At 42.3% G+C, this 15,714-nt stretch overlaps 3 protein-coding genes across 5 annotated transcripts; 2 read left to right on the top strand and 1 right to left on the bottom strand.

The window, feature by feature from the left end:
• The first annotated feature begins 1,149 nt into the window (after positions 1–1,149).
• Positions 1,150–7,342, top strand: LOC117268445 (uncharacterized). The gene is made up of 4 exons (XM_033644912.2): positions 1,150–1,500; positions 2,647–2,786; positions 3,123–3,225; positions 3,310–7,342. Exons 1-4 carry the CDS (start codon positions 1,236–1,238, stop codon positions 3,921–3,923), a joined length of 1,122 nt encoding a protein of 373 aa, XP_033500803.1. The 5' UTR covers positions 1,150–1,235; the 3' UTR covers positions 3,924–7,342.
• LOC117268442 (uncharacterized) lies at positions 7,313–11,322 on the bottom strand. 3 transcript variants are annotated; one of them, XM_033644906.2, is made up of 4 exons: positions 10,897–11,322; positions 10,686–10,795; positions 8,511–8,613; positions 7,313–8,405 (listed from the first exon to the last, which is right to left on the bottom strand). In XM_033644906.2, the coding sequence occupies exons 1-4, from the start codon at positions 11,171–11,173 to the stop codon at positions 7,543–7,545; spliced, it is 1,353 nt and encodes a 450-aa protein (XP_033500797.2). In that variant the 5' UTR covers positions 11,174–11,322; the 3' UTR covers positions 7,313–7,542. The 3 variants fall into 3 exon arrangements, with proteins under 3 accessions (XP_033500797.2, XP_033500798.2, XP_033500796.2); XM_033644907.2 differs by having other exon boundaries at positions 7,313–8,408; positions 10,936–11,322; XM_033644905.2 differs by having other exon boundaries at positions 7,313–8,408; positions 10,897–11,321.
• Positions 11,323–11,361: 39 nt separating this feature from the next.
• Positions 11,362–14,722, top strand: vac14 (vac14 homolog (S. cerevisiae)). The gene has a single exon (XM_033644894.2). It carries the CDS (start codon positions 11,514–11,516, stop codon positions 13,872–13,874), a length of 2,361 nt encoding a protein of 786 aa, XP_033500785.1. The 5' UTR covers positions 11,362–11,513; the 3' UTR covers positions 13,875–14,722.
• The last annotated feature ends 992 nt before the right edge of the window (positions 14,723–15,714 follow it).

Raw genomic sequence — 15,714 nt, 5'->3', positions numbered from 1 at the left:
TCACAGGTCATACATAAACCAAATAACGTAAAATAAAATGAAATGAAATAAAATAAAAAAGTAAAATAACTCCACCTGTCATGGGAAAGTTATGCTAACTTTAGTTTTGTGTCCAAAGATAGGCTAAATGTTGACGAGGGAAAAGGGAACATTGCCATTTTTCAAAATTATGTCTGCATACTGAGGTTCCTTAATAGTGTTGTAATTACATAAATTGAAAACTATTGTCCCCCTGCCCATATTTCCTAATGGCTGGCCTTCTTCTGACTAATACATTTAACTTTAGTTATAAAAACTAAACATTGCCTGCATGCCTTCACAGAAATCAGGATGAAAGACAAGGGGTGTGGGGCTCATCAAAGGGTCAAAGGGGGTTGAATTACAGTAGAGAAGCAATGGTAAAATAAAAATAAATAATTCTCTCTTTCCATGCTGCCCAAAACTGTTTGTAGTTTCAGTCTTTAACTACACAAAATGGTAAACTACTTGAATCACTATGCAAAAAGGAATGTAGCTGAACTACCAGCAAGCTGCTGCAAAAAGTAGTGAAACTCCTAGATTAATTAAATGTAGGTCTCATCTCCTCAACACTTATGATAATAAAAAGTTGTGCGTACAGTATTGATCAATAATTACTGAATTTAAATGGACATTGCAGCTCCTCAGTTGTGACCACTGGAGGACAGTGAACACTCATGATGCTAAATCAGGTCTAACATGAAGAGTGGTCTCCATAAGACAAAACTGATAGTTAAAAAAAAGCTTTATTAATTTAGTTGTTGTCAGTACTGCTGCTATGAACTCATAATGAGGTGTACATATTGATATTTATAATAGTTATACTGATGGTAATCATGTGTTACACATTTAACGTAGTGTTGCAGTTCCTCCCTTTGACCACTAGGGGGCAGTGAACACTCGCGTTTGTGAATAAACTACAAGGCTGGTCTGAGCCAACGAAGAGTCTAATTATTTTATTGTTAAAGATAAAATTCACAATAGTATTGACATGATTAAACCTATCTATGTAATTCTCACAAATTAAAAAAAAAACCTTTTGTAATCTCTTTTCCATTTTGCTGCCTTCAGGTGCTCCTCGTAAACTTTGCCTCGAGTGCATATGCCGTTTCCCACAATCCCTTGCGGCACAACTATACCACATATTTGATTACGGGGCAACACTGCTACGCCGGGAATCTTGCCAAAAATTCGAAATATTCAGTCTCCCCGTCGAGATGATGTGCGACACGACGAACCGAAGTTTCCGGGCGCAGTTAGCCGCCGTGCTGGACAAGCTAACGAAGGCGGCTCTGGTGGAAATAGGCAACCTGGCTGACGAGTGCTCCTCCGTCCTTCACACCGAGATATCGCTGCACAAGACCGAGAACGAGGCGCTGAAGAAGAGGTGCTACTTACTGGAGGTCCAGCTGAGAGCAGCGAGGGAGGCGCAGACCTACCCTGCACATGTCAACAGTGTCAGCAGCAGCCGACACCCTGCAGGTCAGGACGGGCCCAGACATGGTCACACAGGCTGGTCACTAGGCTGGTCACTAGACTGGTTACGAGGCTGCATAACGTCACTGTGAGGTGTTAGTCATAGCAGGCTAGTTAGCTGTGGTGTAGACTACTGACACCTCAACTCAGTTATGTGCTAGAGTGCAGATCTGTATGGTTATATTCAGATTTTATGGGGGGAAAACCCATTAATGGTGTGTTAAGTTGCACATCAGTGTGTCTGCAGGTCCTTAAAGTGTCTTATAATAAATATTAAGCCTTAAAAGTAATTAAATACTCCTAAAATTGAATTTGAGAGGTCTTGATTGCCACAGAAAATGTAACTTATTTATAACTTTTAAAAATTTATTTTTTGTCAAATGAGTCAAGCTCTTCTGTGTCAAAGTTCACATTTCTGATGTTACAAATCTTAAAACTATTACTTTACATTTTCACGTGATCACGTTCATGTGATTTACAAATTTCCAGTGTATTTATTAATATTTCCAAGTGACCCCTCTTCTATAATTTAGTAGGCTAATGACCCCTAAGTAAATCACATATATTATGGATATTTCAAATAATAGTCGATGCATAAGAATAATAGCACAGAACAACTAATAATTTGCGCAGTTACCCCAAATAGTAAATGCAACAACTGCGGTAAGTTTCTGTAAAATTAGTAATTTTTAAAAAAAAAAAAGTTCTGAGAAGATTTTATGTTATTCTCTGTCTGCATTATTGTTATTATTACTTTTGATTTTATTTTAATTTTTACTCTTTAATTTATTTATTTTTTAATTTTATTTTAATTTTCTATTTTTTAGTTTTGATGAATTCAGTGGTTCCTTCCTTCCTGATGCTTGGCCATTATTCTGTTAGAGCTTTGGTTGTTTTAACTGTGCCGTTTTCTAAAGCAGAATAAGGCTGTTTAGCAGAGAGTGAAGGCTTTGTGGATATAGCTTGTGTTCAGGTCTTTTTCAGTAAGGTAATTTGTCCAAAAATTTGTCTTAAATATGCTTAAAAATCATTTTAAAGTGATATTTAAAAGCATTACATTTCAGTGTCTGATATATGTATACTTCCTGTATTTCACCTCGGTGAACATTTCCTCCACAGACGTCCCCATTTCACATCTGCTTCTTCCTCCAGAACAGCAGCAGCAGCCTGCTCCAGCCATTGATGGCGTTTTCGGAAAGGACTGGTGCATGGATCTGTGGAGAGAGGACAAACTCCCACCTCAAAGGAAAGAGGCAGTGGAGCCTGCTGCGATGACGAGCATGGTGCCACAGGTCAGTGACTCATAAACCAATTGGGTTTGTGTTTTCCAATGAAATCATTTCCTCATTGAGCTGAGATGACCGTTGTGTTCAAAGCTGTTTGTCACATGTCTTGTTGGCAGGCTATAGTCGGGCTGAAATGTGGGCAGACAGTCTGGTTATTAGGCTGCCACAACATAATGTTACTGTTGGGTATTAGTCATAGAAGGCTAGTTAGCTTTGGTGTACAGATACATCAAGCCCTTAAAAATTAATTAAATTGTCTTAACTTTAAAATTGTGAGGTCTTAATTGTCAAAATATTTTTTATCTAATTGTATTAATTCCTTTTTAATTTCTTTTTTGGCAGGCAATAGACCTAATGGAGCGAGAACCTGATCTCATCTTTGTTAAGGAGGAGACGTATGATGATCCCATTGGCCAGCAGATGAGGCTCACAGATAACAGAAAAGGTACGTTTGGATTAGATATAAAAAAAACAAGTTGCTGTTTTTGATAGTTTGTGTCATTTAACTGCATTTATTCTCATTTGACAGTGGCTGGAATCTTTGACGAGGACAGCATGCTTCACAGATCTGTTGATGAGCTGCAGCTTCACTCAGGTGAATTAAACAACTACCCCATGACGGCTGACACTCAAACACAACAGCGCACGCAGCCAACCATTATGGACAAGCTGATCGACGATGCAACAATGAGCACAATGGTGGACAACACCAATTCTTCCTCGGCCACCACAGAATACTCAGACTACACGAACAATATCCACATGAACGCAACCAAAGAACCCAACGTTCAGCCAAGACCCATGAAACCTGCCAAACGGTTTGAGTGCTTATTCTGCGGGAAGATATTCAACTATCTGAGCAGTTTAAAAGTCCACATCCGGCGACACTCCGGCGAGAAGCCGTTCAGCTGCACGGTATGCGGGAAGCGCTTTGCTCAGAAGACGTACCTGAAGCTGCACCAGCGCGTTCACTCGGGGGAGAAGCCTTACAGCTGTCCGGACTGTGGCAAAAGTTTCTCCCAGAAAAGCTCTCTTAACATACATCTTCGAACGCACACCGGGGAGAAGCCTTACAGCTGTGTGGACTGTGGGAAATGTTATGCATACAAGTACGGTTTAAATCACCACCAGTGTTTCAACTGAGAGATCGAACCATGCTGTCTGATCTGAACTTCGATGAACTCTTGTTGGCTCAAAATGTGCCAGCACGTCTATAGGAAATGTGGATTGAAACTGTAGATTTGAAATACTCCGTCTGCATCAAAGGAAGGCTTGTTTTATAGCCTGTATGGTTAACGGTGCTGCTGTAAAAATATTAGTTTGTTTGACTTGTTTTTAGCTTTACTGCTGATAGAAATGTTGCTGCAGCCAAACGAGAACAGAGAATATCTGTCCTCTCTAATGTAGAATTAGATTTGGTGGGATTCAGTTTATTTGACTGGTTGCGGGGGTACGTCATTGTTGAATTTATGATGCCCTCAACAAGCCTTTAAACTCAACTTCACGACACGTGATAGATAAGAGTCACGGATCTGATGAGACTTATTTGCTGCTTCCATGTAATGTGAGGTGCTCATTGAAACTAAGGCAAAAAATACTTCCATTGTATCCAGGGTTCCCACATGGACAAAATTTCAAAACTTTTTATGACTTTTCTAGCACCCATGATGAAATTTCCACGACTGTTCACAATGTAGAACATGAACAAGGCACCTTTTTGAAAAATGCAGTACAAATTCTAAGTAGTAGATATAGAAAATTTGGGACTCATGATCCCACATGTTAAATAACAGCATCACATTAAAGATAAACACTCAGTGTAGAAGTCCATAGTACAGGCAGCCAGTCCAAAAATGCACCTGTGGCCCTCTGACTGTAGTTCAAAATCTTTTATTAGTACATGGATAACCACGAGTTTCGACTAGAGAGTCCTCATCAGGGTGTAAAACATGTGAGGGTCATGTGACACAGGTCAGGTGATATATTGGTTTAGCCCCACTAGACAAAAAACCACATTGACAGAAATGTGTGTCTTCAAGTGACTCTTTGCCCATCCTTGAAGAGCACCTGATTTTATTTTATTCTAACGACACAGCTTTTAACCCAGTGCAGCACTTCCTTTTTTCCTCCAACACTGTCACATTATTTGCCTCTTACTCACTCTACATATCAGATTCAAACTTTAGTCACACATAATTCCAGCTAGCCAGCACATGAGGAAGGGGAGGCAGAGTGTTAGGAAAATAAGGAAGAAACATATGTGATGGTAAACATTGACATAGAGCTGCTTTATGTCAACAGCTACAGAAGATAAAGTTGCTGTCATGCTTCATTACATGGAGGGTTATCCATGAAAGATTACTGTAACAATTAATTTATTTTACACACAATATTCTAGGAGTTTTTCAAAAGTTTCAAGATCCATGACACTCCCAAGCTTGGAAAACGAGATTGTAAAATTCCATGACTTTTCCAGGTTTTCAGTGACCGTGGGAATCCTGTGGTGTCCATCGCATGTTGTCATACGGTTGCCGAACAGATAATACATACCTCAGTGTCATATTTCATGCCACCAAAGGCCTGTGTCGAATAATGCCAAAATACGTCGGACTACTGTTCCACTGTTTGCACACATGTAGCATAAACCTTCAAATCTACCTCTTCACAACAGTGTGGAAGTAAAACAACCTCCTCTGTTTGCTTCATTATCCAGCTCTCACCTCTGCTTTGTATTTCACGTCATGGCTAATCTGTTGGCGTTTAATTAAACAGAAAGAGGGCAGCTCTGTCTGTTTGTGAAACACAACTGTTATGAAATATTGATGTGTGTTGGTTACATAATCCTCAAATGAGATCCAGAAATGGTGTTACTGTTAAAACTAAGTGTATTTGTGTGGCTGCATCATAATTGTAGAAAGAAATGTTGTCAGTGTACAGTCAAACCAAATGTTCATTATTTTTTTTGTTTTAATTTCTGTTTTAAGAAGTTGCATATATTTTATTATGTAATGAACTTTCATCATAGCCTGGTTCCAGACCATAGACCCCGCCCACTCAACTGAGTAGGCTTGCATCTCTGGTCTGGCATACTTCAATGAATTTGTGATTTATCTCGTCCAAACGCTGGACGGACCAGTGAACGCCGGGGGTCTAGCAATTAGCCAATCAGTGCCACGCTGATGTCAAGCTGTACGCCGGTGGGTAACTGGTGAGGATAGCAACAATGGCGACCGCTACAGATCCTACAGACCACATTAACGATGCTATCGAGGTATTTCGCCACTACTCGCATTAATGGTGGACCAAATTAAGGAAGCTGCTAAACTGGATTTAACGGTGATGCAGCTGGCCGTGCACGACGACGGAGACATTTTAAACGGGCAATGCTCGCTTGTTTTCGGCACCCCCGAGGCATGGATACTAATGACGTCAGATTCTGGGTGAGTCGTCGATCTCTACTGATTGGTTAGGGAAAAAATCAAATTCCCTCCCCCTTGTAAATCGCCTTCAATGGAAGCCATGTCAGACTGAAGGTTCTGGGAGCTTCAGTCTGACGCTCAGGCTACTTTCATCACACTTGAACAGAGCAGTTACTTCTACTAAGCACTTCCACCGATCAGCTGTAACATCAAAACTGCTGTGAGTGAATGACATTGGTAATGTCCTGCTGGGAAACCTTGGGCCCTGGCATTCATGTGGATGCAACTTGACACGCACCACCCACCCAAATACCATTGTGGGCCAAGTACACGCCCTCCCAGATGGCAGTGCCCCCCACCCCTGAGCATGACAGCGTGCTATGCCATACCTCAAAAACTGCTCAGGAACATGACAAACAGCTCAAGGCATCAAACTGACCTCCAAATACCCCAGACCCCCAACACAAACAAGCATCTGTGGGACGTGCCAGAAAAAGTCCATGGAGGCCCTAACTTGCAACCCCCAGGACACCCTGGTGCCAGATACCTAAGGAGGCCACATGACACATGACCTCTGGGGTACCGGCATGTCCCACAGATGCTCAATCAGATTTGGATGTGGGGAATCTGGAAGCCTGGTTGACACCTTAAGCTCTTTGTCACATTCCTCGTGGCATGCGTGAGCACTTTTTGCGGTCATCTGGGAGTGCTGTTGCCATGACGGGGTATACTTGGGTCTGCCTTGGTGTTTAAGTATGTGGCAGGTCATCCAAATGAATGTGAGGACCTCAAGGTTGCCCAGCAGAACATTGTATTGCAACAATCAATGTCACTCACTTCACCTGTAAGTGGGTTTAATGTCGTGGCGAATTTTGTCTGTAATAATATGATTCCCTTGAATGCACCACACTGACCTAGCCTAGTGAATTATGGCTGCCCAAGAAAGAAATCTTGTGCTGTTGATTTTCTTTCCCCCGTTTTCACTCAGTCCTGCATGCCCCTTATGGAGCCCCGTTCTGATTGTCAAAGTTGAACATGTAAAACTGATTCCTCAAGGTGAAGACAACTTCAGTATAGATTAGACAACGAATAACTCACACTTTAAAAGGAGAGTTCTATCTAATAAAAGTTTAATAAAAAGAACATTCATGTGTTTCATTATAAGGACAGAGACAACATCTAAGTACTTAATGGTTAAATTAACTGGCAAAAACAGGACATCTTGTTTTTTTCTAGCACTACAGTACAGACTACGACTTGATACAAACATGGCATTAAATGCCCCTACACTAACATGAGTAGTACCACATGAGGCATTCAGATAAATAAAGCTATAGTTCTTGTCAGTCCCTGACAGGTTGATGTCTCCTAGCCTTGGGGAACTCTTGTTTTCTGTGAGACATTAAGTGATGGTTGAGGTTGACCTTTTGCGTGAATGTCTTCCCACATTTGACACAGCAGAATGGTCTCTCTCCAGTATGGATACGAAGGTGACATTTCAGATTGCCTTTCTGGGTGAACCCTTTCCCACAGAAGCTGCACCTGTGTGGTTTCTCTCCTGTGTGGACGAGGTAGTGAATCCTCAGAGCTGATGGGTTCGCAAAGGTCTTCCCACACAGCTCGCATGATCTGCTGACCGGCTGAGAGGGAGCCGGGGGCACGCAGGTGTGCGTGTTGAACTTGTGCCGGCGAGGGAAGTGCTGCTTACAAATGTTGCAAAAGTTGGACTTGTGGGACTTCATGTGGTGTGTTAGGGTGCCCTTGTGGAAGAACGTCCTGCCACATATTTCACAACTGAATTTCCCATTGTCCGGGGCTCTTGTGCTTTCTACCTGAAGCATATTAAAGTCGTCACCCGTGTGTTCATCCGGAGCTGTGCTGTTGTCTGAGTTGTCTGCAGGTAAAGTGTGCTGTTCTTCATTACTGGGCCCACATTCAGCGTTCATTGTCGGCTCTTGCTGACTTTCTGTAACAAACTCTACATTGTCATCGTCATCATCCTCCTCCTCCTCTATTGGAATGATATGAGAGCTGAAGGCCTCCTCTGAGTCACTGATGCAAATCAGCTGCACGGACTCTTCTTCCATACCGCCTGCACACACAGCCGGCTCTCCATCCGGATCAAACGGCAGGCTGCAAGTGCTGCCGTCGGCTGAGATACCCACTGACAGTTGCTCTGGTTCCTCAGCCATGCTTTCTTTATGTTCTGCTGCATAAAAATACAAAGTCAAACACTCAAAAACAAAAAAAAGCATCTAAAGCTGCAGGCTGCTTTGTGTTCCCTCACGCCAACGCCCCTTCACTCTCTCACCTTCTGTACTAAGCGCTTCCTGCTGGCAGCTGCTGGCAGCGTCCTCCACATCCTCCTCTTTGATCTCAGTCACAGTAATGTGGTTGGACAGTGTCGCCGTGAACTGTAAAATGGAAAAAGTCCAAATGCCAAACTGTCATTAAATACAGCAGCATCTTCTGTGACAGCGATGCTGAATCTGAATAGAACTGAAATAATCAGTCGAGTAGTCAACCAGCAAAAAAATAATCAGCAGCAATTTTGATTATTAATTCTTCCTGTCAGCAGCAATAAACGAAAAATGTAAAATAACTATTATTAGATTGAGTGTTAAATAAAAAAAGGCCCAACATTGGCTTGTTTAGAGAATCCGTGTTAGCCAAAGACAAAGGACAGTGGGCTGATGACATACAGACTAAACAAAGACTGAATATGATGCAGAGACTTATGTTATATATAATTTGTCTTAAAAGCAAAGATCTCTAAGTGCTCAGCTGAGATCTGGTATGTCACCTTTGACTTTTGAAACTGGACAGTGTGTTAATCTAGAAGAAGAAAAGCAGATGCGTCCATTGTGGTGTCTGAACGATACAGAAAATGAGTGCCATTTTATTTTCTACTGTTAATTTTCAGTGTGAACTGCAAAATGCTTTGCTTAGTAAGATCAAAACAGATACTGATTTTGTAAATATGGAAAAAGCACAAGACTGAGATGGCTGTTCATACATCAAACATAAATTAGTCTGTTATCTGAACAGGGAGAAGAGAAAGAAGCTCTTTAATGAGATTATCTGAAGATATTTGGTGGTTTCTCATGTAGAGGTTAATTTCGGATGATTTGGTTTTGCTTTTAGTTTGTTTCTTTTTCCACATGCTTTGAACGTGCACGATTTGGCATGACAAAAATAAATAATGAATGAATGAATTATATAACTACTAGACATTTTAGCAAACAAAGTTGTAGTATTTCTTTTATTTATTCATTTTCAGAGACAATACACATTAATCCACATCACTGCAAATGTGCCAGTGTTAGGCAGAAAAGCTCATTTTCAACTGTTGTCATTTGGCCTGATGTTAAATTGGCCAACAAATAAAACACACAACATGTAAAATCGCAACCGGAGAAAGCTAAACACGAACAACTTAACAGAATAATAAAAGCTTAGGTTAGAAAAGCAAGCACCATGCAAAGTAGGGCATGCAAAATGCAAAGTGATGATGTTAAGCAGACATTCAGCACAAACAGTTACAACATGGATTACACATTAAAATCACGCTACGTGACAACGAACAGGTAAAACCAGACGGACAGTCTGACGAACACAGACAGAAAGCAGTGCAGACAAGGCAAGCATGCAGTGATGAGGTTTAATAGCAGGTCTGGTTGCTAGTCACTCTCTGAGAAGCTCTTACTGTAAAAGCTTTTGGGCTGAAATATGTTTTCCTTCTTGGGACAACTGTGTCTCCTTAACTTTTATGATTTATTGATGTCAATATTCGTGAACAGGAGCTATTTCCTCTTAAAGCCAGAACCCAGAGAAGTACGTCTCAAACTTGCGATGTCATATGGTATAAAGTCTGGAGCCCGATTTTGTGGGCCAACAAAATGTTTGTTTGCTTTTTTACACGTGAATGAGCTTTATTCTGTTGTCATGTTCTCAGCTCTGACACAGAAACGTACCCATATACACAGATTATTCCCATGAGTGCTCCCAGTGTCATCTATAACATCTGTCACCAGTCATTGTCAGTGGAGCAGCTCCAGACTTTATACCCTGATGTCACAAATTTGAGTTTTAGCACTCTAGTTTTTGGATTTGGGAGAGAAATGTTCATGTTTACTAATATTTTTGGACTGTCTTTGACCATAAGTTCCCCTTTACTGATAATAATTCTTAGATGCATCCCTTAGTGTGGTATCTGACTTGTACCCATTATTCCTTTAATAATAATATGAATATACACGTTTTATGACCTACATGACATGGTTTAGACATTTTTGAGAGCCTATTTAAACTCCCTAACGATATTACACATGCTTTTCATTGTGCATAAGCAGATTTTTCTGCTCATTCTGCAGTTTGTATACTTCACCTTCAGACCTGCATATAACCAGCTGTGCAGCATGTTTTATTGCTCAATGCTATATACGTATCAAACATTTAACAGCTGTGTAAACCTTCTTCTTACTACCTCAGAGGACTGCGGTGAGTCTCTCTCCACACTGCACGGATCTCTGTCTTTCCACAGATTCATACACCAATCTTTCCCAAAGATCCCCTCTATGGTGGGCGACCCAGACCCTGAGGAAGAGTCAAACAACAAAAGTAAATCAGCGGAAAAGTGAACACGAGAAACCATGCAGCCGATCTCTGCCTTTGTTACAGTGAAACAATAAAAGTACCATAAGCGTCCCCGTCCCCGTGGCACACAGTTTGCACACCTACGCTGCGATAACTTTTACACAGTCTGGGGGAGTCGCTTCTCACAATGGTCAGCTCGCACTCCAGGCTGTTCACTTTCTCTGCCAGGGCGGTGTTAGCCACCAGGAGCTGAGACAACCGCAGCCGGAGCTCCGCCGTGTCTTCATCCACCAGCTTGCATATCTGACTCAGGGCAGACCTGGCCATCGTCTCCATGATGGTGGAGAGCTGTGAGTGGAAAGAGAAGCGGTTCGCCATTGTTAAAGCCGGCTGAGACAACAAAAAACCTCTTCAACAGCTAAGGAACAAATGTGAACACAGTGGTAGCGAAGCAGTGTGAAATACATTAGCTGTACGCGTCGCTAATGATGCTAATTTGAGCTAACGGTTCTCGCAAAGCGGGAACTAAATAAATGTAGCAGCCGTGACGTATTTCCGGCGGATGTAACCGGTCAGCTGCGTTTTATTACAAAGCTTCCTGATTCCCCGAGAAGAACCGATGTGTTTTCTTTAATAAATTGTCATAAATGCAGACGGCTTTCACGCCTTTAAACGTATATTTCAGTAGAGGACATCCGGTTAAACCGCAGCTACGACCATGAACACGGAAAAGGACTTTTCGCCTCTGACGCCCAACATTGTGAGGGCTCTGAATGACAAACTGTACGAGAAGAGGAAAGTGGCAGCTCTGGAGATAGAGAAACTGGTGCGGGAGTTTGTGGCTCAGAACAACTCTACTCAAATCAGACATGTCATCCAGATCCTGGCCTCGGAGTTTGCGCTTTCCCAGCACCCCCACAGCCGGAAGGGGGGTCTCATTGGACTGGCAGCCTGCTCCATCGCTCTCGGCAAGGACTCAGGTCTGTATCTGAAGGAGCTTATTGAGCCTGTGCTCACGTGCTTTAATGACTCTGACAGCCGCCTGCGCTACTATGCCTGCGAGGCCCTGTATAACATAGTCAAAGTGGCCAGGGGAGCTGTGCTTCCCCACTTCAACCTGCTCTTTGATGGGCTCAGCAAGCTCGCAGCAGACCCAGACCCCAATGTGAAAAGCGGATCTGAACTCTTGGACAGACTGCTGAAAGACATTGTGACAGAGAGTAACAAGTTTGACTTAGTGGCGTTTGTCCCCCTGCTCAGAGAGAGAATCTACTCCAATAATCAATATGCTCGGCAATTTATTATCTCCTGGATCCACGTTCTGGAGTCCGTGCCGGACATCAACTTGTTAGACTACCTCCCCGAGATCCTGGATGGGCTCTTCCAGATCCTGGGAGACAACAGCAAGGAGATCCGCAGGACATGTGAAGTGGTGCTCGGAGAGTTTTTAAAGGAGATTAAGAAGACGCCCTCCAGTGTGAAGTTTGCAGAGATGGCCAACATTCTGGTCATCCACTGCCAGGTTGCAGATGAAGCAAAACTCACAAACGACCTGATCCAGCTGACAGCTATGACCTGGATGAGAGAGTTTATCCAACTTGCAGGCAGAGTGGTTCTCCCCTACTCCTCTGGCATCCTGACTGCAGTGCTGCCTTGCCTCTCCTACGACGACAGAAAGAAGAACACCAAAGAAGCAGCCAGTGCGTGCAATCACAGTCTGATGAAGCTGGTGACCCCTGAAGATGATGAGGATGAGGAGGAGGAGAAAAGCGGAAGCACAGGGTCGCCGTCCAAGGAGGAGCATCAGCCTAAAACTGAAGTGGACAGCAATGATATCCTGAATGCATCACAAGAATCTGTTGGTTTAAGTAACATCAGCTTCTTCGCTCCAGCGAATGCTGACAGGCCTCAGGTAACTCTGGACCTGGACGGCATTGTTCAGGTGTTGGACCGACACCTACACGACTCCTCCACTGGCATGATGACCCGCATAGCTGTGCTCAAATGGCTCTACCACCTCTACATCAAGACGCCACGCAAAATGTTCCGCCATACGGACAGCCTGTTTCCCATGCTGCTGAAAACACTGTCTGATGAGTCCGATGAGGTGATACTGAAAGATCTGGAGGTGTTAGCTGAGATAGCGTCATCTCCTGCTGGCCAGACGGACCAAACGGGCCCCTGCGACAGCACAGACAACAAACTGGAGCTCAAAGTCCCAGAGAGTGCAAAGCCAGGACAGCAGCCCAAAGCAGTGGACTCGTCCCCGTCCACTCCCAGTATGAACTCCTATTTTTACAAGTTTATGATCAATCTGCTGAAGCGTTTCAGTCTGGAGAGGAAGCTGCTGGAGAACAGAGGCGCTTTCATCATCAGGCAGCTCTGTCTGTTGCTTCACGCAGAGAACATTTTCCACTCCATGGCCGACATCTTGCTGAAGGAGGAGGACCTGAAATTTGCCTCCACCATGGTTCAAACACTCAACACCATCCTGCTCACCTCGGCTGAGCTCTTTCAGTTGCGCAACCAGCTGAAGGACCTGCGCACTCAGGAGAGCTGCGCTTTGTTTTGCTGTCTGTATCGCTCCTGGTGCCACAACCCCGTGGCCACTGTGTCGCTCTGTTTCCTCACACAGAACTACAAACACGCCTATGACCTCATCCAGAAGTTTGGAGATCTGGAGGTGACGGTTGACTTCCTGATTGAGGTCGACAAGCTGGTGCAGCTCATTGAGAGCCCCATTTTCACCTACCTGCGCCTGCAGCTCCTGGATGTGGAGAACAACCCTTACCTGATTAAGGCGCTGTACGGCCTGCTGATGCTGCTGCCACAGAGCCAGGCCTTCCAGCTGCTCTCCCACCGTTTGCGGTGCGTTCCTAACCCGGAGCTCATGAGGACTGTGGATGAGTCCAAATACATGGACTCAAAGAAGCAAGTGGTCTCCAAGCGTGCCTCTCACACTCAGGTGGATTACAATGAGCTGCTCCAGCACTTTGACCGCGTTCAGAGTAAACACCTGGAGGTCCGGCACCAGCGCTCTGGACGAGCCTCCGATCACCCTGACAGGAAGCTGATGTGAAGTCACTGCGCCTCCTCTGACCCTTGAGGACAGCGAGAGGAGGGTGAAGGAAAAATGTTAAGGACAAGAACAAAATATATAGATATTGAAGCCAAAAATTAAGTATGATTAAAACTGTCTCATCAGAGCACTGGATATATATATATATATATACATTATCGTGACACAATGATTTGTTTGTAAATTAAGAATGTCCTGTAACATAAGAAAACAACACATTTAATACACTTCAGACTACACACATGCTAATTAACAGTTACTACTTTATGTGAAAATTTGAAGAATGTACATACAATCTCACACATCATAACTACTGGTGGTGATATTACGGCCATATCCAGATCATGCCCTGTCAGCAGCTGAGATTATTTCCAGCTAAATTAAATGTCCACATTGTTTCAAGTGATTCTGACATGCATTTCAGTGTTAAATAGCGCACTTCTGTCTTTTAATATCCATGTGAGTGAAACACGGTATTTTCATGGTGTGTGCTGTTGAACAGTAACAATAGAGCATGCGTTCAGGGTTGCCTTAATCTCTTGTCAGCCAAACTCACGTGTCGAGTATTGACCCAGCTCAGCTGAGGTTTTAAACTTTGGAAGCCATGGATGACTGAACTCTGGCATAAATTCCAGGTAGGCCCACGTTGTTGCACCTCTTGCCATTACTTATTAGTGCAGCTGATTGATAATGTTACAGACCTTTTAATTCCATTTCTTTCTTTTTATATTCTTCAGTTAATATGTGTTTCTCTATATACAAGTGTTTGTTTGTCTTGTGCTCTTAAAACAACTCGTACCTTTGTCATTGCTATGTGAAGATCAATAAAGTGGACCATGTGATTAAAACGTACCTTTTTCATATCCACATATGAAACAAATCCTATAAAAAAAATACTGGTTAAAAGTGTGTGCAAGGGGAGAAGAAAGCAGCAGGCACATTAGTGATACTTCTAATGACTTTATTCCTGTCCGTGTTAAATCCTTTATAACCTGCAGCCTTTTGTAAATGTTCTAGTCGATACTCTGCTCTAGATTTATTATTATAATTAGGCTCATTATACATCAAGCTCCAAATGTCCACCATTAAATCAGTTTTACTTCTTTAAGCTTTAAGTTCACTTTCTCTATAGATTTCTATTGTCATTATGAGCTTGTAATACAGACAGGATTCTGATGAAGCAAATGAATAGTAATAAATTGCATTTACGAGGATTTTCTTTATAATACGACTAATAAAAAAGAGCCTTTTACCTGTTTAAATCCATCTTTAAATTTAAAATAGACCATACCAAATTTAACTGTACTGACAATTATATAAATGTGTTAATAAGAAGGTATTTCATTTTAGACTTAGTGCCTTTACTTGCCCAAAAAATGTATTAACAGTAACTGAAAGCAGGGTATCCGAGGGGTCTTAAAAAGTCTAAAAAAGTCTTAAATCCAATAATTTGAATTTAAGGCCTTAAAATGTCTAAAATTCTAATAAAAATCTCATAAAAGGTCTTAAATACGATTTTGAAAGGTCTTAAAAATCTATTGACGTTACTTTTATTTAAAACATGCATAAACTTCAGTCTTGCTTTTAAATGTTTCGATTTTTGAGGACGCTATAACGTAACTACAAAGCGGAACTGAAGTAGGCTACCTGTGCTGCCCGGTCAGAATTTATCGAATTTATCGATGTGAAATGGGTCTTAAATTGTATTCATTATGGTCTTAAAAAGTCTTAAAAAGTCTTAAATTTGACTTGTTGAAACCTGCAGAGACCCTGGAAAGTGGCCACTGAAAGACTTAAAGTCATTTAAACAATGTAAACTCAAATTTTAACATAGAAATAA

Source organism: Epinephelus lanceolatus, chromosome 18 (genome assembly GCF_041903045.1).
Source record: "Epinephelus lanceolatus isolate andai-2023 chromosome 18, ASM4190304v1, whole genome shotgun sequence".
Lineage (NCBI taxonomy): Eukaryota > Metazoa > Chordata > Actinopteri > Perciformes > Serranidae > Epinephelus > Epinephelus lanceolatus.
Note: the sequence above shows the minus strand (reverse complement) of the source record. Positions and strands in the feature narration are given on the sequence as shown.